This window comes from Oncorhynchus mykiss, chromosome Y, assembly GCF_013265735.2.
Source record: "Oncorhynchus mykiss isolate Arlee chromosome Y, USDA_OmykA_1.1, whole genome shotgun sequence".
Classification (NCBI taxonomy): domain Eukaryota; kingdom Metazoa; phylum Chordata; class Actinopteri; order Salmoniformes; family Salmonidae; genus Oncorhynchus; species Oncorhynchus mykiss.
In genome coordinates, this window is record NC_048593.1 from 9,234,571 (window position 1) to 9,257,658 (window position 23,088).

Here is a 23,088-nt window from a genome sequence, read left to right on the forward strand (position 1 = left end):
AAGAAAACATTAGTAATGTTCTAAGAATGTTATTTAAAAACATTTACATTCTGTTCTCAGCATCAACAAAACTCTCTCTATCCTCTATCTTGTTAAGTGTGCCGAGGTGTGTTGGCTGTGCCCACTAATTGGCCCATCCTGATCTTAATGAGCACTTGTTTCCTTTGAAATAGGGTCTGTTTGAATAGACTAAAATGACCAGCTATGTATGTGTTACATCAACATGTCATGCTAGCTCCATCCAGCTGACTAATTCCATTGATAGAGAACAGGAGATCATAGATTTGAATCTCACTGACGTTGTGCCACAATAAAAAATAAATAAGTTTGCATGATTAATGCCTAAGCATATGAATTTCCATGTGTCCTATCTGTGCCTGGAGTTCAAAACAGTTAACCTAAGCTAGCAGTGTTATTGAAAGACTCATTGAAACATGTTCTCAGAACATTATTTAATTACCTTTAAAGAACTTATAATTTGTGTTTTGGTAAACAAGGTAAACAAAACCTCATAGGAAAGTAAAATGTTCTCAGAATCTCCCTTGCTTTGGTGTGCAGCAGTGATTATTTTGGATTTGAATGTCTTTTGATGCCAGTGTAGCTGTATATTGGTTTAGGCATAATGATATTTGAGGCAGGACATACAGTGCCTTCAGAAAGAATTCAGAAGCCATGACTTTTTCCACATTTTGTTGTGTTGCAGCCTTATTCTGAGATTGATGTGTTTTTCCAGCAATCTACACAAAATAGCCCATAATGACAAAGCAAAAACATTTTTTTTGAAATGTTTGCAAATTTATTTAAAAAAAACAACAGAAATACCTTGTTTATTTACAACATAAAATTAACATTCTCAGAACAGGCTAAATATTCACTTCTGTTCACAGAACGTTGAATAAACATTCAGTTTTACTGGTCAGGAAACTTATGGCTTCATTTCCAGAACCAATAGGAAACCAAAAAATGTACATTCCCACAACTTCCAAGGAACCAAATGTGTTAGCTGGGTTGGCAACAGGTCCAGATTTGTTCAAATTATAAGTTTCAATGTTGTCACCAGCATCTATTAAACATTGGTCTCACTCATCCTGGGAAACCAAAAATATACATTCCCACAACTTCCAAGGAACCAAATGTGTTAGCTGGGTTGGCAGCAGGTCCAGATTTGTTCAATTTATAAGTTTCAATGTTGTCGCCAGCATCTATTAAACATTGGTCTCACTCTTCCAGTTCATTGGGCCTGTCCTGGAATTAAAATATACCATTTGGCATGAGAGAGGAAATCTATAAATGGAAATATCTATAAGTGCTTTAACTTCAGTTTGCCAGGTGCTTTGGGTGGTGCTGCTGGCCAAGGCTGAGTCATGATAACCAGGATTATGTTGTTGTTTATCATCTCTCCTTGGCACTGCTGCTTACATACACATATATATATATATATATATGTAAGCAGCAGTGCCAAGGAGAGATTATTCTACAATGTAGAAAATAGTACAAATAAAGAAAATTGTAGAATAATAGTGAAGACAGCAAAACTATGAAATAACACATTATGTAGTAACCAAAAAAGTGTTGAACAAATCAAAATTGATTTTATATTTGAGATTCTTCAAAGTAGCCACCCTTTGCCTTAATGACAGCATTGCACACGCTTGGCATTTTCTCAACCAGCTTCATGAGGTAGTCACCTGGAATGCATTTCAATTAACAGGTGTGCCTGGTTAAAAGTTAATATGTGGAATTGCTTTCCTTCTTAATAATGCATTTGAGCCAATCAGTTGTGTTGTTACAAGGTGGGGGTGGTATACAGAAGATAGCCATATTTGGTAAAAGACTAAATCCATATTATGGCGAGAACAGGTCAAATAAGCAAAGGGACAGTCACTCATTACTTTAAGACATGAAGGTCAGTCAATCCGGAACATTTCAAGAACTTTGAAAGTTTCTTCAAGTGCAGTCGCAAAAACCATCAAGCGTGATAATGAAACTGGCTCTCATGAGGACCGTCACAAGAAAGGAAGACCCAGAGTTACTTCTTCTGCAGAGGATAAGTTCATTAGAGTTAACTGCACCTCAAATTGAAGCCGAAATAAATACTTCATACAGTTGAACTAACAGACACATCTCAGCATCCACTGTTCAATGGAGACTGTGTGAATCAGGCCTTCGTAGTTGAATTGCTGCAACAACAAAAAACACTACTTAAGGACACCAATGAGAAGAAGACACTTGCTTGGGCCAAGAAACACGAGCAATAGACATTAGACCAATGTAAATCTAGCCTTTGGTCTGATGAGTCCAAATTTGAGATTCTTGGTTCCAACCGCCATGTCTTTGTGAGATGCAGAGTAGGTGAATGGATGATCTCTGCAAGTGTGGTTCCCATCGTGAAACATGGAGGAGGAGGTGTGATGGTGTAGGTGCTTTGCTGGTGACATTATCTGTGATTAATTTAGAATTCAAGGCACACTTAACCAGCATGGCTACCACAGCATTCTGCAGTGATACGCCATCAGCTTAGTGGGACTATCATTTGTTTTTCAACAGGACAATGACCCAACACACCTCTAGCCCTCTGTGTAAGGGCTATTTGACCAAGAAGGAGAGCTGCATCAGATGACCTGGCCTACACAATCACCTGACTTCAACCCAATTGAGATGGTTTGGAATGAGTTGGACCGCAGAGTGAAGGAAAAGCAACCAACATGTGCTCAGCATATGTGGGAACTCCTTCAAGACTGTTGGAAAAGTATTCCAGGTGAAGCTGGTTGAGAGAATGCCAAAGCTGTCATCAAGGCAAAGGGTGTGTACTTTGTAGAATCTAAAATACATTTTGATTTCTTTAACACTTTTTTTGGTTACTATGTGATTCCATATGTGTTATTTCATAATTTTGATGTTGTCACTATTATTCAACCATGTAGAAAATTGTTTAAGAAAAAGAAAAACCCTTGAATGAGTAGCTGTGTCCAAACTTTTGACTGGTACTGTATATATATATATATATATATATATATATATATATATATATATATATATATATATATATATATATATATATATACAGTGGGGCAAAAAAGTATTTAGTCAGCCACCAATTATGCAAGTTCTCCCACTTAAAAAGATGAGAGAGGCCTGTAATTTTCATCATAGGTACACTTCAACTATGACAGACAAAATGAGAAAAGAAATCCAGAAAATCACATTGTAGGAATTTTAATGAATTTATTTGCAAATTATGGTGGAAAATAAGTATTTGGTCACCTACAAACAAGCAAGATTTCTGGCTCTCACAGACCTGTAACTTCTTCTTTAAGATGCTCCTCTGTCCTCCACTCGTTACCTGTATTAATGGCACCTGTTTTGAACTTGTTATCAGTATAAAAGACACCTGTCCACAACCTCAAACAGTCACACTCCAAACTCCACTATGGCCAAGACCAAAGAGCTGTCAAAGAACACCAGAAACAAAATTGTAGACCTGCACCAGGCTGGGAAGACTGAATCTGCAATAGGTAAGCAGCTTGGTTTGAAGAAATCAACTGTGGGAGCAATTATTAGGAAATGGAAGACATACAAGACCACTGATAATCTCCCTCGATCTGGGGCTCCACGCAAGATCTCACCCGTGAAGTCAAAATGATCACAAGAACGGTGAGCAAAAATCCCAGAACCACACGGGGGGACCTAGTGAATGACCTGCAGAGAGCTGGGACCAAAGTAACAAAGCCTACCATCAGTAACACACTACGCCGCCAGGGACTGAAATCCTGCAGTGCCAGACGTGTCCCCCTGCTTAAGCCAGTACATGTCCAGGCCCGTCTGAAGTTTGCTAGAGAGCATTTGGATGATCCAGAAGAGGATTGGGAGAATGTCCTATGGTCAGATGAAACCAAAATATAACTTTTTGGTAAAAACTTGACCTGTCGTGTTTGGAGGACAAAGAATGCTGAGTTGCATCCAAAAAACACCATACCTACTGTGAAGCATGGGGGTGGAAACATCATGCTTTGGGGCTGTTTTTCTGCAAAGGGACCAGGACGACTGATCCGTGTAAAGGAAAGAATGAATGGGGCCATGTATTGTGAGATTTTGAGTGAAAACCTCCTTCCATCAGCAAGGGCATTGAAGATGAAACGTGGCTGGGTCTTTCAGCATGATAATGATCCCAAACACACCGCCCGGGCAACGAAGGAGTGGCTTCGTAAGAAGCATTTCACGGTCCTGGAGTGGCCTAGCAGGTCTCCAGATCTCAACCCCATAGAAAATCTTTGGAGGGAGTTGAAAGTCTGTGTTGCCCAGCAACAGCCCCAAAATTAGGCCAAAATACCAGCAACAGTGTGTGACAACCTTGTGAAGACTTACAGAAAACATTTGACTTCTGTCATTGCCAACAAAGGGTATATAACAAAGTATTGAGATAAACTTTTGTTACTGACCAAATACTTATTTTCCACTATAATTTGCAAATAAATTCATAAAAAATCCTACAATGTGATTTTCTGGATTTTTTTCCTTATTTTGTCTGTCATATTTGAAGTGTACCTATGATGAAAATTACAGGCCTCATCTTTTTAAGTGGGAGAACTTGCACAATTGGTGGCTGACTAAATACTTTTTTGTTCCCTCTGTAATACAAGACAGTAACAACATTGACCCCAAAGTGCAGATAACAACCAGTAGGCCTATAGGACAAAATAAGGTGCAACGTATTGACAAGCAGTCTGGACACGGTCAAGTCCAGGGATAACATCATGGAGGTGATGAAGACACAAACAGTAGAACACCAAAGGGTGAAGCCTGGTCTGTGCTGATTGATTCATCAGGAGAGAAAATGCCCTGCTAGAAGATGACGAAGCATTACTGGAACTGTGTGCACAGCATGATGCAGCTGTGTCCAAATCCTGATTGATATCTGACATGACCCATTCAAACCAGACATTAATTAAACAACACATGCAACAAGCTAGCCAAGAACGCAACCAAACGCATAATAATAACAAATACATAAATATTATAATAGGTTTCAAAACAAATGTCTAGTTTTCCCGTTAAAGTCCCTTAGGGAATTAATGTAAAGCATACATTCTTAGCAAAGGCCTATGAACAGATTTGACATCATAATTAATAAATAACTCTTCAAAATATAGGCCCCATCTACTAAGCATAAATACATTTTTTTGTGAATATGGCCTAAAATATGAACGTGTAGGATTCCATCATATGTTGTTTTTATAATCCATGCAATTCTGTTAATAGTGTGTTTATACTGTAAACAATAGAATATAGGAGAAAACCACAGTATTAATTGTCATTGATCACTCCTGTGCAGTAGGCCTCAGCAGGTTTTTCAGTGTTCAACAAGTTTATGAAACATGGCGCTGTAATCCGCGCACACATTTTTTTTCTACCGCCACAGTTTCTTCTTGTCATGCCAACCTGTATGACCACCCAAGGCCCAACCAATGCTGACAGACGACACAAGCACCGTCATTCCCAAACGCCTTTATGTTTATGTTTGAATAGTGCTCCCTACGACTTTCCGTAGGGACCGCAGTGCGGAGTGGGCCACGCCTACATGCCGGTGTCGGATGAGAGAGACCATGGTACAGGAATGAGAAAGCAAGGATGAGGAATGGGATGGGTCCTGTTGGGGCGGGCACGGTGGATGATTTAAGATGCAGCAGCAATAGGAGTGTTATCACGCATGTACATAAAGCAACATCGTGTTCAAAATATGGAACTATTGGAGTGCGCACACCGGCCAATAAGATGCCTAGCCTACACCCTCCTTTGTTGTTCCCGTAGGCAAAATGTGACACAGTGGAACAAAAGCTGTCTCAGTAAGTGCGAATGCAAAGTGTAGCGATGCTATGTAACACCAAAAATATATATATTTTTATAGTTTAGGTGTGGGTAAAGGGCACAATATAGGCCCTGGCCCCTCTATAACAGTAGGCCTATGAATACATTTCCGACAACGAAACAACGGATGCACTAAACCAAAACATGACAAATGTATTGACGCAGGTGGTCTTATATCCTGGCCCTGATCCGCATCACATCCCCAAGAAAAGAAAAAACATGTCTCATTGACGCACAATAAGAATGCTGAATCATTCCCGAATCCCGACAGCTTTTCCACGTGTGTGACTGATTTAAAGTAACACTGCAGAATATATTATGTTATGCAAAGGTAGGCTATACCTTTCCATAACATAATATAGTCTGTCCTATAGAAATGGTGTATGGAGGAAGGTGAAGGGGGAAAGGGTGTTGAGGTGTGGACCGATGCCATCTGTTTGATTTGCGTTAAACCACAGATTTGCAGATACCACACTGGGATGGGCCGTGCGCGCAGCCTGCAATAACATATCACTTTAACAACAACACAATCATGTTCACGTTTTTTCTGGTTGCCCGAGGGCATCATTGTCAATAATGCCTATGGAAGTGGATACATCCAAAATTAGATAGTGTTATGCGTAAAGTAGCCTAAGTTACAAAAGCATGGATCCAGACTTGGCGCGTGATGTAGGCCTAGGCTAGTTCTTCTCACAATATTCCAAATAAGATAGAGTATAGTTGTAGCCTATGACAAAGCATGTTGTTGCTGCCGCTACCATCATAGGCTAGCCTACACCACATCCTCAAAATCGTAATAGGATATCGCATCCCTCAGTCTTCTTACCTTTTTCTATATCGGCAATGGCACACTTCAAGTGATCCTCCGTGACCATTTCCCCAATAACCACAAGCAGGTAAAATTTGTTGTCAACAAAACGGTGCGAGAGACTCGCGGACATCGGGGATGCCATGACGTTACTCGAGTTGCTTAAAGTCTCAATATCTGCGGACTCCACAAGCGTCGCCATCCTCGCATTCACACCAGGCAGCACACACCCCTGTCCGGCTAAGGAGTTGAGTGATCGTCACCAGACTTACAGTGCGCCGTGAAAGGAGTGGTCCTGCTTTTATACCCCTAGACATTGTGTCATGATTTGCAACTGGGGGAGGAGAGGGACACTAGAAATCGGTGCTCTGGTGCGCTCTTGCTCCCATCCACAGCGAATCAAACTATGGGATCAATATCATGCCAAATGTTTTCACAAATGTAAATCACTTTCCACAAATGTAAATCACTTTCCACAAATGTAAATCACCAATCCACAAATGTAAATCACCAATCCACAAATGTAAATCACCAATCCACAAATGTAAATCACCAATCCACAAATGTAAATCGCTTTCCACAAACAAATACCTTTTTAGTTGTATTTGTAAAACGATATATTGCATTAGATTTTTTTTTACAACTGCTGTTCATTCCCAAGTGCCTTAAGTCAAATTACCTGTTATATTTGGCGCATGTGACAAATAACATTTCATTTGATGATTTGATTTGATAATATCACGGCATTACCTAGTATTCCCTTAAGTACATTCTCCAGCTCCCCTCATTGTGAATCCCCAGTTTTTGATATGGTAAGATACATCACAATAAACAGATGTGTGCATATTAATTAGAACAAAGCCTATCTTGACTGTCTGACAATTATGTAAAAAAAAGAAGACACTTTTGACATGAAAGGAGTGTTCAAAAGACAAGGACATGAAAGCCAGACAGCTACACTCTTAGGAAAAAAAGGTGCGAAGTATAACCATACAGGGTTCTTCGGTTTGTCCTCATAGGGGAACCCTTTTTGGTGCTGGGTAAATCCCTTTACAGAGGGTTCAATCTAGACCACTCTATTTAGGGTTCTTAGAGAATCCCCTGTATATGGTTTTACCTAGAACCCACTATGAAGGGTTCTGCCTAAAACCCTCTATGAAGGGTTCTACCAAGAAACATTTGATCATCTAAAGGTTCTTCATAGAACCCCTATGAAGGTGTGGTACCGACAACCCTTTTATCTTTAGAAGGTTCTTCCTAGAACCCTCAATGAACAATTTCACCAGCCTTATTAGTTTTTAAAATTGTATTATTTATGACAATTTATGACAACCTGGTTAAAACCTAACACAGCGGTGTTGGGAATCTCCTGATTTAAAAGCCACATTAAGGTCAGCAAACCACATTATATTGGCTGGCAAAGTGATGTGTAAGTCCTATTAAAATACAACCAGAATTAGGATGTCCAACAAGTAGAATTGTTAATCACCACACAACCTGCATAAAAAATGACTGACTGAGTAAGGAAGATTAAATATTGAGACTACCTCAATCATCTAAACTGGAACAACCATCACAGTAACAGGTGCATTAAATCCAACATATTAGATTAGTTTAGAAAACGGCATTATTTATTTTGCAGCACATCGCACATGCCGCAGCACATGCGCAGGGTAGCCTTTTTGTCTTTTACTAAAAACCAATACAACACCAATTAGGTGGTTGTTTGACAAAATTAAGATTCGGACATCATTGGTCACACTCTTCTGATAAAGTGATACAAGCATCGGCACACTGCTTCAAAGTAAAATGCTTAGTGATTTCGAATCATGCCTCGGAGCTCCAGTATCAAATGTAACGTCACTAATTCCAATAGGAAATACACATCACTTTGCAAATCAGCATAACGTGACTTGCAGGTAGGGATGCAAAATTCGAATAAATTGCCCAAGCGTCCCAGAAATCCCAGTTGGAAGGTTCCAGTATCCTTCAACCAGGATGTTTTGAAAATCTGGGAATTTGGGGAAAATGAACAGAATTCTGCAACCCAACTCGCAGACATGATGTCACATGTAAACCATGAGTTTCAGACCACTTTATTGGGGTAAAGCTAGGCATCAAAATAAGGCCTTATGAGATGTGTAATGTATTGTCATAAAGAATGTAATTATAATGATAACATCCATCTAGGAACTCACTCGGTGAAGGCCACATGGCTGAAACTAAACAAATTTGACAACCATGTCTCTGTCACTAACAAATACAGTCATGGGTGGTAACCAGGGGCGCAACTGTTGTTTTTAGAAGTGGGGGGACATATAAATATATATTCCTTTTATCCAGTTGGATAAACACTCCAAACAGCCTACCCAACCGCTCGGAGGCGTCCGCATGGTCCTCGTGTTGTGGTCACTACTTTTTTGCCCCACTGTATTAAGTGCGACTAGATAGGTCTCACTTGGTGAAGGTCACAGAACTAACAAAGTATGAATTCAACAATCATGTCTCTGTCACTAACAAATACAGTCATGGGTGGTAACTCCACAATTCAATCGAAAAGGCAAGGCACATTGGGAAATGATTGCATGTGTGGCTTAGTGGGGTCATTAAACTTACATATACCTTACTCTAAAAAACATTTGTATTACTCATATTAAGGTAGTACTGCTCACTTCAGCTTTATACTTTTCTTAGCAGATATGTTTTGGGGAATCACTTTCATCAAAATGTTTGAGTAGCCAGAACTTATTTGGTTTTACAGTGAATTAAGGAGATGAGAAATCAGTGGGCACGTTGTACGTTGTACGCACGCACACACACACACACACACACACACACACACACACACACACACACACACACACACACACACACACACACACACACACACACACACACACACACACACACACACACACACACAAAGTGTCCAAACATTAAGAACACATACTCTATCCATGACATAAACCCTATTCGGACAAGATTAGTTTTACTGGGGGAGGTGGGGTAATGTATTTAAGGCACAGAGCACAAAACACCACATCTGTAATTTTCATCCTGTCCGAATCCGCCATGTCAGTAATTTCTACATGGCAGGAGAGTAACAATTCCAGCCAGAGTGACCAACTGTTTTTTAGGGAAAAGTAGTCCCGTGCGAATTGACATTCCTGTATTTTGAGAGAAATATCTGAGTTTGGCAGGTGTTGCTCGCGCGATTTGAGCAAGAAAGCGAATAACTGATTCAGATAAATTGAACAAAGTGCTGCGCGTAGCCTATATACAGTATGAAGGGCCTATTTGTATCAACTTTCACAGTGAATGCTTTGTCTGTATGTTTTTTGCAAATGAATTCACTTCAAATGCATCATAAAAAAAAGATTGTGCCTATTTAATGCAACCCTTGCTGTCAATAGATCGCGAAGCCACATACAACTGAACTAAACGTTTGGAAATGTCAAGTTCACTTTCTCATCCATAGCCTAAAAACACATACAGTATCAAGTGCAAGTGTGCCATTTGGCTCACATCTGAAGGCTACTGGGAATTTAGGATGTCTTAGCCTAATGATTATGATCACACTTCCTTTATTCATGCAACCGTTTGTCTGAACACTGAATATACTGTGCCTTCGGAAAGTATTCAGAACCCTTGAATTCTTCCACATTTTGTTAGGTTCAGCCTTATTCTAAAATGTATTAAATTGTTTTTCCCCCCTCATCAACCTACACAATACCCCATAATGAAACATCACATTTACACAAGTATTCAGACCCTTTACTCAGTACTTTGTTCAAGCACCTTTGGCAGCGATTACAGCCTCGAGTCTTCTTGGGTATGACGCTAAAGGCCTGGCACACCAGTGTTTTGTGAGTTTCTCCCATTCTTCTCTGCAGATCCTCGCAAGATCTGTCAGGTTGGATGGGGAGCATTGCTTAACACATCAATTTTCATGTCTCTCCAGAGATGTTCGATCGGGTTCAAGTCCGGGCTCTGGCTGGGCCACTCAAGGACATTCTGAGACCTGTCCTGAAGCCACTCCTGTGTTGTCTTGGCTGTATGCTTAGGGATGATGTCCTGTCAGAGGGCCTGAGAGCTCTGGAGCAGGTTTTCATCAAGGATCTCTCTGTACTTTGCTCCATTCATCTTTGCCTCAATCTTGACTAGTCTCCCAGTACCTGCCGCTGAAAAACATCCCCACAGCATGATGCTGCCACCTCCATGCCTTCACTGTAGGGATGGTTCAAGGTTTCCTCCAGACATGATGCTTGGCAATCAGGCCAAAGAGTTCAATCTTGGTTTCATCAGACCAGAGAATCTTGTTTCTCATGGTCTGAGAGTCCTTTAGGTGCCTAATGGCAAACTGGCTGTCGTGTGCCTTTTACTGAGGAGTGGCTTCCGTTGGGCTTCAATCTCCACAGAGGAACTGTAGCGCTCTGCCAGAGTGACCATCAGGTTTTGGGTCACTTTCCTGACCAAGACCCTTCTCCCCCGATTGCTCAGTTTGGCCAGGCGGCCAGCTCTAGGAAGAGTCTTGGTGGTTCCAAACTTCTTACATTTAAAAATGATGGAGGCCACTGGGGACCTTCAGTGCTGCAGACATTTTTTGTTACCCTTCCCCGGATCTGTGCCTCGACACAATCCTGTCTCAGCGCTCTATGGACAATTCCTTCGACCTCGTTGCTTGGTTTTTACTCTGACATAACCTGTCAACTGTGTACCTTTCCAAATCTTGTCCAATCAATTTATTTTACCACAGGTGGACTCCAATCAAGCTGTAGAAACATCTCAAGGATGATCAATGGAAACAGGATGCACCTGAGCTCAATTTAGAGTCTCATAGGAAACGGTCTGAATACTTATGTAAATAAGGTATTTCTGTTTTCATTTTTAATAAATTTGAAAACATTTCTAAAAACTGTTTTTGCTTTGTCGTTATGGGGTATTTCGTGTAGATTGCTGAGGAATTATTTTAATTTGATCCATTTTAATTTGATCCAAGGCTGTAACGTAACAAAATGTGGAAAAAGTCAAGGGGTCTGAATACTTTTCGAGGGCACTGTAGGTGATATTGCATAGGGCCATATTGTTTTGTAGTGGCAAGTTTTGTATGTAAACATTAACCAAGGTAAGCACACTAAGTGTGTTTGTTGTTTGCTGTCATTTGATGGCTTGCTAAAATATCAGTCAGTGTTGTCACGGTTTTCTGTATGAGAAGGAGAGTCGGACCAAAATGCGGCGTGTGGATTGCGATCCATGTTTAATAAACAAACGTAAAACAAGAATCGATACAAACACTACAAAACAAAGAACGTAACGAAAACCGAAACAGCCCTATCTGGTGAACAACACAGAGACAGGAACATAAGGACACTAAGGACAATCACCTACAAAACACCCAAAGAATACGGCTGCCTAAATATGGTTCCCAATCAGAGACAACGATAAACACCTGCCTCTGATTGAGAACCACTTCAGACAGCCATAGACTTAACTAGATAACCCTACTAAGCCACAAAACCCAATACCTAACAAAACCCCAGGACAAAACACACCACATACAAAAACCCATGCCACACCCTGGCCTGACCAAATAAATGAAGATAAACACAAAATCCCTCGACCAGAGCGTGACAAGTGTTTAGTTATTTCACTTTGTTTCAAGATCGATATCATGTAATTAAATCTCAATTTATTTCCTTCATATGGCTTGATTAGCCTTCAGAGTTTTATTTATTAATTTAAAGTTTGAGAGTTGAGTTGAAGATGTAAACTATTAACAGAAGATATGTTATTACACTATATATCCATTACTTTTCTTTTATACGGTCGTTACTGTTTGTCAAAATAATTCTAGAGCACTTATGTTACTTTTATATTATTCAGGGTCCCTGTTTATTCCAGACAACTATTTTTCTCGGATACTCTTCTCCTTCAACATTTCTCTTTCATTTTATCCTTGAACAAGAGACATATTCCTCAGATGTTGACTTAAAATGTTGGACTTCACAATAGGGTGACAAGATCATGGCTCATCTCATGCTGCTGGTGTGGCAATCATTTTCAGACATTTTCCAAGTACAGTTTTAGAAAGCGCGTGTGATGATGAGGGTCTCTGGATAACTACTGTTTTCAAATATAATGGGTCACGTTACATATGGGTAACTATTTAAGGTTTTAACATACAATCAAGAAACAATCTTCTTCTATCATCTATTAGCAAACTCTTAACTGAGTTGACAAAAACGACTACTCAACAGATAACATTATTGTTGGAGGTGATTATAATGGTTGCCCCTGATGACCTGATGGATAGGTATCCCACCAGGCATTCAGCCCATTGTTTTAATAACTCAATTCTTCATTTCTGCTCCAATTTTCAACTTTACGATATTTGGCGTTCTCAGAATCCAACTTTAAAACTATTTTATTGGTTGAACTCTACAACTAGCGACAGAAGATTCAACTCTAGAATTGATTATTGTTTGGCGTCGTCCAATCTTCTGAATCTTGTCAGTGAATGTAGTATTTCCTCAGCTCCTCTGACAGACCATTGTTCTTTCTTTTTGTTTAGATGATGACAATAGTTTTTCTAAAGAATACTGGAAATGTAACTATTTTCTTTTAAATAATTAGCATTTTTGTTTACAGTCTAAAGATCTTATCAGAGAGACCTGTCTCGATTCTGCTCTTTCTGCTACTAACAAATGGGAAATGATTCAATTCAGAATTCGATGTCTTGCCATCACTACTGATGAAATGCTATCTCAAAAAGGAATTATATTATTGTTGATGTTAACAGGCTGAGCAGTAAACTTGATTTAAATTACGATGAAAAACGCTGAGCTTGCTAAATGGCAATATGAAATGGACGACATATACAACGATAAGGTACAGGGTGCCTTCATCCACTCAAAGGCCAAATGGATTGAGAAAGGTGAGAAATTACATATTATTTCTTTAATTTGGAGAAAAGTAGGCAGACTAGGTAAAGCATTTCATCCATGTATGTTAATGTATTATATCTGATGAGCTTGAAGTGATTATTAATAAGTAAATACACTCTTTCTACAGCCAAAACTACAACATCAAAAGGCTGGATAATGAAACAATATTTATGTTATCCAAACATTGGGAATGATCCGTGGGTATTTAAAGAATAGGCAAGTCCAACAGTTGTTGTTTTGTGATATCATGAAGGACGGTATAACTAAATAACTGTACCTCTACAAATATATACGGCCCAGTTATCACATTCACATCTAAATGTTGAGGAATTTATATGATTAAATATGAAACTATTTGTGATAAGATGTAATGTGATGTTAGCCTTTTAAATGAGAGAATAGTTTTTCATATAAAGTCTTAACCAGTCAGTGACCACACCCACGTGAGCACAGACATTATGTCGGCGTCATGGAACGACACATTTGCCAGAGTGCATAAAACCCCTCGTGAAGAATTAACATACCAGACCAAGCGGATGGGGTTGAACTGGACGTCACGAATGGTTAGATTCTATGAGATGAGAAAAACGTGGAGCGTGGCTGCACGTTTAAATGGTAGGAATTTAAATCTCTAGAGACCAGTACATTGCCGGATTGCTACAGGCGTGTACAAAGGTTCTAGCTCTACATTAGACCAGCGTGACCGACAGCGTGAGCTGAAAAGTACGAAATGGTTAAAAACTCTGAAAATCTCTCTCTCTCTCTCTCTCTCTCTCTCTCGAAGAAGAAGAAGAAGAAGACTGGAGCTGTTTAGTCTAGTAACCTCGACAAGAACCACCGGATGGTACTTTGAAAGATCCATTCGAACAAACACTTCCTCTGGAAGATCCGGTCTAACAGACACCCCGAGACAGAGACGCTACAGCTACAAAGGACATGGTGACATCTGGCGGATAACCAGAGACTTTCTGTCGAATTACTTCCCGTAGATGGATTGAGTGTTTTCAACAGAGAGACAGCAAGACAACCACACGTAAATATATACATTGCAATTCTTTCAAATGAGCGCCTGTTCATGAGCAAAGTATTCACGTTTCCATGAGCATAGTTATCAGCTGTATGTACAATCGTGGAATTCCTTTGTCTCTCCCTTTCCCTCTCTTTTGAATCTGCCATTTTGTGTAACAAGCCGTCATATCGGTTTAGTCCACCAGAGACCTTTCATTGCATTGTGTTTGTAACCAATAACTATACCGTGTGTGTGTGTGTGTTTATTTATTTCTGTATGATTATTTAGTTAGTTAGTAAATAAATAATTAGGCCAATTTGTATATCGTTGATTCATCATTTATGCTAGGGAGGTACAGGTACAGATTTCTTTGTCTACCATATGGGATTCTCTCAGTGCCAGAGGTCCAGACAATCCACATGATCTTCGAGCACATTCCTGGAGTGGAGACCATGATGGATGACATCATCGTCTGGGGGCCCACAAAAGAAGAACACGACACGAGAGTGAGACAAGTGCTGGACCTGACACGGAGAGTCAACCTAAAACTAAACAAGGACAAATGCGAGTTTGGTGTGAAAACACTTACCTTCGTGGGAGACAAACTTTCAGAGGATGGAGTCAAACCAGATCCAAGGAAAACATCAGCCATCAACAACATGGAGCGCTCCAAAGAACAAGGACGACGTGAGATGCTTCTTGGGCATGTTCACCTACCTTGCAAAGTTCATACCTCAACTGTCAGCATAGTCCGCTCCACCCAGATGTCTTCTGGAACATAAAAATGAGTGGGAATGGTCCCATGAACAGGAAAACTGCTTCAAAAACCCAAAGAAGACAATCACAGAAGAGCCCGTGCTCAGGTTCTATGATCAGAGAAAAGCACAACGATTTCTGCAGACGCGTCACAGTTTGGCCTGGGAGAAGTTCATATGCAACAGCATGACGACACATGGCAACCCGTCGCTTATGCGTCCAGTGCCTTGACAGGGGCAGAGACAAGGTATGCACAAATAGAGAAAGAACTACTGGCGAGCACATACGCTTGCAAAATATTTCACCAATATGTCTACGAACAAGACTTCGAAGTAGAAACCGACCACAAACCATTGGTGTCAATCATGTCTAAGCCACTGAATGATTGTCCAATGAGAATCCAGAGAATGTTGATCAGACTGCAAAAGTATGATGTGAAGATGATCTATACCCCGGGAAAGTTCATGTTCACTGCCGACACTCTTTCTCGAGCAGTCGAAAAGAAAGAGAGCTTCGACACACAGAAAAACACTGAGATTCAGGCCTACGTCGACATGATCGTAGCATCACTTCTTGTGTCTTCTGAGAGAATGGAGCAGATCAAAAGAGAGACCGCAGCTGACCAAACAATGACAGAGTTGAAAGAAACAACACTGATAGTATGGCCCCACACAGAAAAACAACTGTCCAAGGAGAATACAGGATTACTGTATGTGTAGAGCAGAGCTCACCGTTGTGGATGACATAGTGTTCAAAGGCAACAAGATTGTCATTCTCATGACACTACGCAAAGGACGAGCACAAGAAGTATTGTACTAGCCAGACCACTGCTTCATGTGAACTGTGTTTGACCTACAGGCCAAAGCAGCAAGCACAGCCGCTAATGCTTCATTCAGTACCCAACTACAAAGTTGGAGTTGACTTTTTTGTCAGCAATGGCAAAAGTCACATTGTTGTTACCGACTACTACTCAAACTACCCTGAAGTAGCAACACTGCCAACTTCCTCCAGCAAAGCTGTAATCACCTACCTGAAATCAGTCTTTGCAAGACATGGGGCTGCATCTGAACTGTACTCGGACAATGGCCCGCAGTTCTCAAGCTCCTAATTCCGATAGTTCGCTAACGACTGGGGATTCCGACACAACACCTCCAGCCCCAACTACCCAAGGTCCAACGGCTTAGCAGAGAGTTCAGTCAAAATTGTCAAAGGTCTGTTGAAAAAGGCACACGATGGAAAGGAGGATTTCCTAAAAAATCTGATGATCTACTGCAGAACGGACTTTCACCTGCACATATGTTGATGGGACGTCGCATTAGAACCAACCTACCCATCCATGAGGACTTGCTAACACCCAGAGGTGCTCACAAAGTCAACCTCGCGAAGGAAGACCAGCCATTCACTCAAGGGACTGAGGATCATCAGGAGGATACTGCTGAAGTGTGAAATGCCTTTAGAAATGGACAATTCAGTCAGAACACCCTGACTGACAACGAACGCTGTCCAACTGTTTCAGGAAGCACTTCAGCAGATCGACCAAAAAGGACTGTCAGAGCCCCTGAAAGGCGTATTGAGAATTGCAAAAAATAATTTAAAAAATACAATTAAGGCGCACCTGGACTGAATGTTTTGGTCTTTGGTCTTTATACATTTTTGAACGATTATTTAAAAAAATGGGCAAATAGGATCATACATTTAGAGAAGTTATACACATGAAAAGTTAAATTATGTCATTTACTCTCTGATCTTCCTGCACCTTAGCTTCCTTATCAGGTGGATTGCGGTAGATTTATCCAATGTCCATGACGAATGACATATCTCACCTCAGAGGCGGGGTGCTGTTTCTGTGGTTCCTTGGTCAGGTGGTGGCCATCTGTCCTGCCTTAGCGTGGTGTCAGAGACTAAGACCTCATCACCATGGCGCCACACACAACACGTTGATTAGAGAGAGAGGAGGGGTTTGTGGGTAGTAGTTATCTCTAAGTGCCGGTGATGGAGAGGAGGTCTGGACAGTATCCTGCTGTGATTAATGTTGATGAGGATATGGGTCTGTTACAGGTCAAGAGTTCAGGCAGAAACAGTAGGCCAACAGTAAATAGACTTATATATGTTATTCTACTTTCAGTTATTATGATGTCGAGATATTAAAACACAATGTAAGGCTGTCTAATGCTTGTACAGGAAGGAACTCTCAGATCTGTAGCCTATTTCACATTGGTTGCTGAGCTCCTGCCCTGCTACTGTGATTTCATTAAGTACAGTGCATTCGGGAAATGTAGTCAGACCCATTCACTTTTTCCAAATTTTTCCAGATTTCGATTCATTATCAATGTGTCCACGGCTCAGTCTTCAACAATGGCAGGCATTTGATACTGGCAGTTAAACAGGTCAAAGGTAGGAACATCAGTACTTATAGACTAACAAGTGATGAATATGAATGCACTAACTGTAAGTCTCTCTGAATAAGAGCAACTGCTAAATTACTAAAATGTAACTGTAAAGAGAAAACGACATAATAAAATATTGTACTTACATGGTAAGTAACTCCTGTTTCCCTTGGCCCAAGGGAATGTGTCTGTCTGCGTCTTTTCTGCATCTTCCCCCACATACAATTATGTTTATTACATACACTACATGATCAAAAGTATGAGGACAGCTGCTCGTCGAACATCTCATTCCAAAATCATGGCCATTAATATGGATTTGGTCCCTCTTTTGCTGCTATAACAGCCTCCACTCTAATGGGAAGGCCTTCAACTGGAAGTTGGAACATTGCTGCGGGGACTTGCTTCCATTCAGCCACAAGAGCATTAGTGAGGTCAGGCACTGATGTTGGGCGGTTAGGCCTGGCTCGCAGCGGGCGTTCCAATTCATCCCAAAGGTGTTTGATGGGGTTGAGGTTAGGCCAGTCAAGTTCTTCCACACCGATTTCGACAAACCATTTCTGTATGAACCTCACTTTGTGCACAGGGGTATTGTCATGCTGAAACAGGAAAGGGCCTTCCCCAAACTGTTGCATCAAAGTTGGAAGCAGAATCGTCTAGAATGTTATTGTACGCTATAGCATTAAGATTCCGCTTCACTGGAACTAAGGGGCCTAATCCGAACCATGAAAAACGGCCCCAGACCATTATTCCTCCTCCACCAAATGTAGGCTTGTGTGTGGCTGCTCTGCCATAAAAAAAAACATTTTCTGAAGCTTCCGACGAACATTGTGCTGACGTTGCTTCCAGAGGCAGTTTGGAACTCAGTAGTGAGTGATGCAACAGACGATTTACACACGCTACATGCTTCAGCACTCGGCGGTACCATTCTGTGAGCTTGTGTGGCCTACCACTTCGCAGCTGAGCCGTTGTTGCTCCAAGACGTTCCATATCAATCCATATCAACAGTAAATAAAATCCAAGTCAAATAATTTCCCATTACATTGTCAGACCTGTTTTATCAAGGCATGAGTCACAGGCACCCCGCTATGTCTGCCCTTTAATGTGTGTGTGTGTGTGTGTGTGTGTGTGTGTGTGTGTGTGTGTGTGTGTGTGTGTGTGTGTGTGTGTGTGTGTGTGTGTGTGTGTGTGTGTGTGTGTGTGTGTGTGTGTGTGTGTGTGTGTGTGTGTGTGTGTGCTGAAGGCAACCCCTCAGTGTTAGTCCACCCTCCTGCTGAACTCAGTGTTGTGTCTGCACATCTTCCTGTGCTGGGAACATGTCTTTTACATGTCTTTTACTTCGCTATAGTCCTAAAGAAAATACTGTATGTTTTACTCCACACATTTTCCCTGACACCCAAAAGTACTTGTTACATTTTGAATGCTTAGCATGACAGGAAAAATGGTCCAATTCACACACAAATAACGTGTTCATCCCTACTGCCTCTGATCTGGTGGACCCATTAAACACAAATGCATCTTTTGTAAATTATGTTGAAGTGTGCCACTATCTGTACATTTTAAAAACAAGAAAATAGTACCACCTGCTTTGCTTAATAATAAGCATTTAGAAATTATTCATACTTTTACTTTTGATACTTAAGTATATTTTAAGTATATATTTTCAACCACTGCTGACTGTGCTCTGGGCAGAGACTGTCCTCGTCTGACTGACTGACTGGTTGGAAGGCTGGGCTATGAGCTGCTCCAGTTATTTTACCTCAGCTGACACTGACTCTGGAAAAAAATAGAGCACAGCTACTATACATCTGATTCAGAGGGAGTGGGTTAAATGCAGAAGACACATTTCGGTTGAATGCATTCTGTTGTGCAACTGACTAGGTATCCTCTTTCCCTTCCTTTCCTCCAAATTACAACATCTATGGCTTTTTTCTTGTTCTCTTACTCTTATAAGACACGTTTTTGAATATCTGAGAACACAACGGTTGTCATTCTTATTGATGATGGATGCTTCAACCAGTGGTGGAAAAAGTACTCAAATGTCATAGTACTTGAGTAAAAGTCTAAAAGTATTTTGTTTTAAAAGTATCAAAAGTAAAAGTATTCAGAATTTCAAATTGCTTATATTAATGCAAACCAGACGGTACAATTTTTATTTTTTATTTACGGATATCCAGGGGCTTCAACACTCAGACATTAATTTACAAATGAAGCATTTGTGTTTAGTGTGTCCGCCAGATCAGAGGCAGTAGGGATGACCAGGGATGTTCTTTTGATAAGTGTGTGAAATTGACCATTTTCCTGTCAAAATGTAACTTTTGGTACTTTTGGGTGCCAGGGAAAATGTATGGAGTAAAAAATTGAGTAAAAAAATAAATTATTTTCTTTAGGAATGTAGTGAGGTAAAAGTCAAAAGTTGTCAAAAATATAAATAGTAAAGTAGAGTTCAAATACCCGCAAAAACTACTCAGATTTTGAAAATATGCTTTACAGCGAAAGCAATCCAAGCGTTTGTGTAAGTTTATCGATCGCTCGACAAAACATTATGAACACCTAGCATCAAGTAGCTTTGTCACGAAAATCAGAAAAGCAATCAAATTAACCGTTTACCTTTGATGATCTTCGGATGTTTTCACTCACGAGACTCCCAGTTACTCAACAAATGTTCCTTTTGTTCCATAAAGATTATTTTTATATCCAAAATATCTCCGTTTGTTTGACGCGTTATGTTCAGAAATCCACAGGAAAGAGCGGTCACGACAAAGCAGACAAATTCCAAATAGTTTCCGTAATGTCCACAGAAACATGTCAATTTTTTTTATAATCAATAATCAGGTTGTTATTAAAATATACAGTGCCTTGCGAAAGTATTCGGACCCCTTGAACTTTGCGACCTTTTGCCACATTTCAGGCTTCAAACATAAAGATATAAAACTGTCTTTTTTTGTGAAGAATCAACAACAAGTGGGACACAATCATGAAGTGGAACAACATTTATTGGATATTTCAAACTTTTTTAACAAATCAAAAACTGAAAAATTGGGCGTGCAAAATTATTCAGCCCCCTTAAGTTAATACTTTGTAGCGCCACCTTTTGCTGCGATTACAGCTGTAAGTCGTTTGGGGTATGTCTCTATCAGTTTTGCACATCGAGAGACTGACATTTTTTCCCATTCCTCCTTGCAAAACAGCTCGAGCTCAGTGAGGTTGGATGGAGAGCATTTGTGAACAGCAGTTTTCAGTTCTTTCCACAGATTCTCGATTGGATTCAGGTCTGGACTTTGACTTGGCCATTCTAACACCTGGATATGTTTATTTTTGAACCATTCCATTGTAGATTTTGCTTTATGTTTTGGATCATTGTCTTGTTGGAAGACAAATCTCCGTCCCAGTCTCAGGTCTTTTGCAGACTCCATCAGGTTTTCTTCCAGAATGGTCCTGTATTTGGCTCCATCCATCTTCCCATCAATTTTAACCATCTTCCCTGTCCCTGCTGAAGAAAAGCAGGCCCAAACCATGATGCTGCCACCACCATGTTTGACAGTGGGGATGGTAATGAGCTGTGTTGCTTTTACGCCAAACATAACGTTGTGCATTGTTGCCAAAAAGTTCAATTTTGGGCCTCCCGGGTGGCGCAGTGGTTAAGGGTGCTGTACTGCAGCGCCAGCTGTGCCATCAGAGTCCCTGGGTTCGCGCCCAGGCTCTGTCGTAACCGGCCGCGACCGGGAGGTCCGTGGGGCGACGCACAATTGGCCTAGCGTCGCCCGGGTTAGGGAGGGCTTGTTCGGTAGGGGTGTCCTTGTCTCATCGCGCACCAGCGACTCCTGTGGAAGGCTGGGTGGTGTTTCCTCCGGCACACAACCCGGCTGGCTTCCGGGTTTGATGCGCGCTGTGTTAAGAAGCAGTGCGGCTTCGTTGGGTTGTGTATCGGAGGACGCATGACTTTCAACCTTCGTCTCTCCCGAGCCCGTACGGGAGTTGTAGCGATGAGACAAGATAGTAGCTACTACAACAAGTGGATACCATGAAATTGGGGAGAAAAAGTGGTAAAATTAAAAAAAATAAATATATATATATATTAAATTTTGGTTTCATCAGAGCACCTTCTTCACCTTCTCACCTTCATCACCTTCTTTGTTTGGTGTGTCTCTCAAACAAACTTTAAACGACACTTTTTATGGAAATCTTTAAGAAATGGCTTTCTTCTTGCCACTCTTCCATAAAGGCCAGATTTGTGCAATATATGACTGATTGTTGTCCTATGGACAGAGTCTCCCACCTCAGCTGTAGATCTCTGCAGTTCATCCAGAGTGATCATGGGCCTCTTGGCTGCATCTCTGATCAGTCTTCTCCTTGTATGAGCTGAAAGTTTAGAGGGACGGCCAGGTCTTGGTAGATTTGCAGTGGTCTGATACTCCTTCCATTTCAATATTATCGCTTGCACAGTGCTCCTTGGGATGTTTAAAGCTTGGGAAATCTTTTTGTATCCAAATCCGGCTTTAAACTTCTTCACAACAGTATCTCGGACCTGCCTGGTGTGTTCCTTGTTCTTCATGATGCTCTCTGCGCTTTTAACGGACCTCTGAGACTATCACAGTGCAGGTGCATTTATACGGAGACTTGATTACACACAGGTGGATTGTATTTATCATCATTAGTCATTTTGGTCAACATTGGATCATTCAGAGATCCTCACTGAACTTCTGGAGAGAGTTTGCTGCACTGAAAGTAAAGGGGCTGAATAAATTTGCACGCCCAATTTTTCAGTTTTTGATTTGTTAAAACAGTTTGAAATATCCAATAAATGTCGTTCCACTTCATGATTGTGTCCCACTTGTTGTTGATTCTTCACAAAAAAATACAGTTTTATATGTTTATGTTTGAAGCCTGAAATGTGGCAAAAGGTCGCAAAGTTCAAGGGGGCCGAATACTTTCGCAAGGCACTGTATAATCGATAATATATCAACCGCAACTGTCTTTTTCAGTAGGAGAGGGAAAGGCAATGGCTGCCCAAACTCTGTTGCGCCAAGCAAAACGCTGCTGGCACCCGGCCATACAATGACGCGATGTTATCTTTCTCCCTCATTTTTCAAAATAAAAGCCTGAAACTATGTCTAAAGACTTGACACCTTGAGGAAGCGATAGGCAAAGGAATCTGGTTGATATCCCTTTAAATGGAGCAAAGGCAGGCTATGGAACATGGAGTTTCCAAAATAGAAGCCACTTCCTGGTTTGATTTTCCTCAGGGTTTTGCCTGCAATATCAGTTATGTTATACTCACAGACAATATTTTGACAGTTTTGGAAACTTTAGAGTGTTTTC

At 40.8% G+C, this 23,088-nt stretch overlaps 1 protein-coding gene across 1 annotated transcript in view; it reads right to left on the reverse strand.

Annotated features, from left to right (window-relative positions):
* Window positions 1–6,976, reverse strand: part of LOC110509597 (microtubule-associated protein 1B) — a 64,378-nt gene extending 57,402 nt beyond the window's left edge. Inside the window, exon 1 of the mRNA XM_021590583.2 lies at window positions 6,692–6,976. Within this exon, the coding sequence (XP_021446258.1) occupies window positions 6,692–6,875 (184 nt within the window). The 5' untranslated portion in view covers window positions 6,876–6,976. The remainder of the gene's footprint in view (window positions 1–6,691) is intronic.
* Window positions 6,977–23,088: the final 16,112 nt, after the last annotated feature.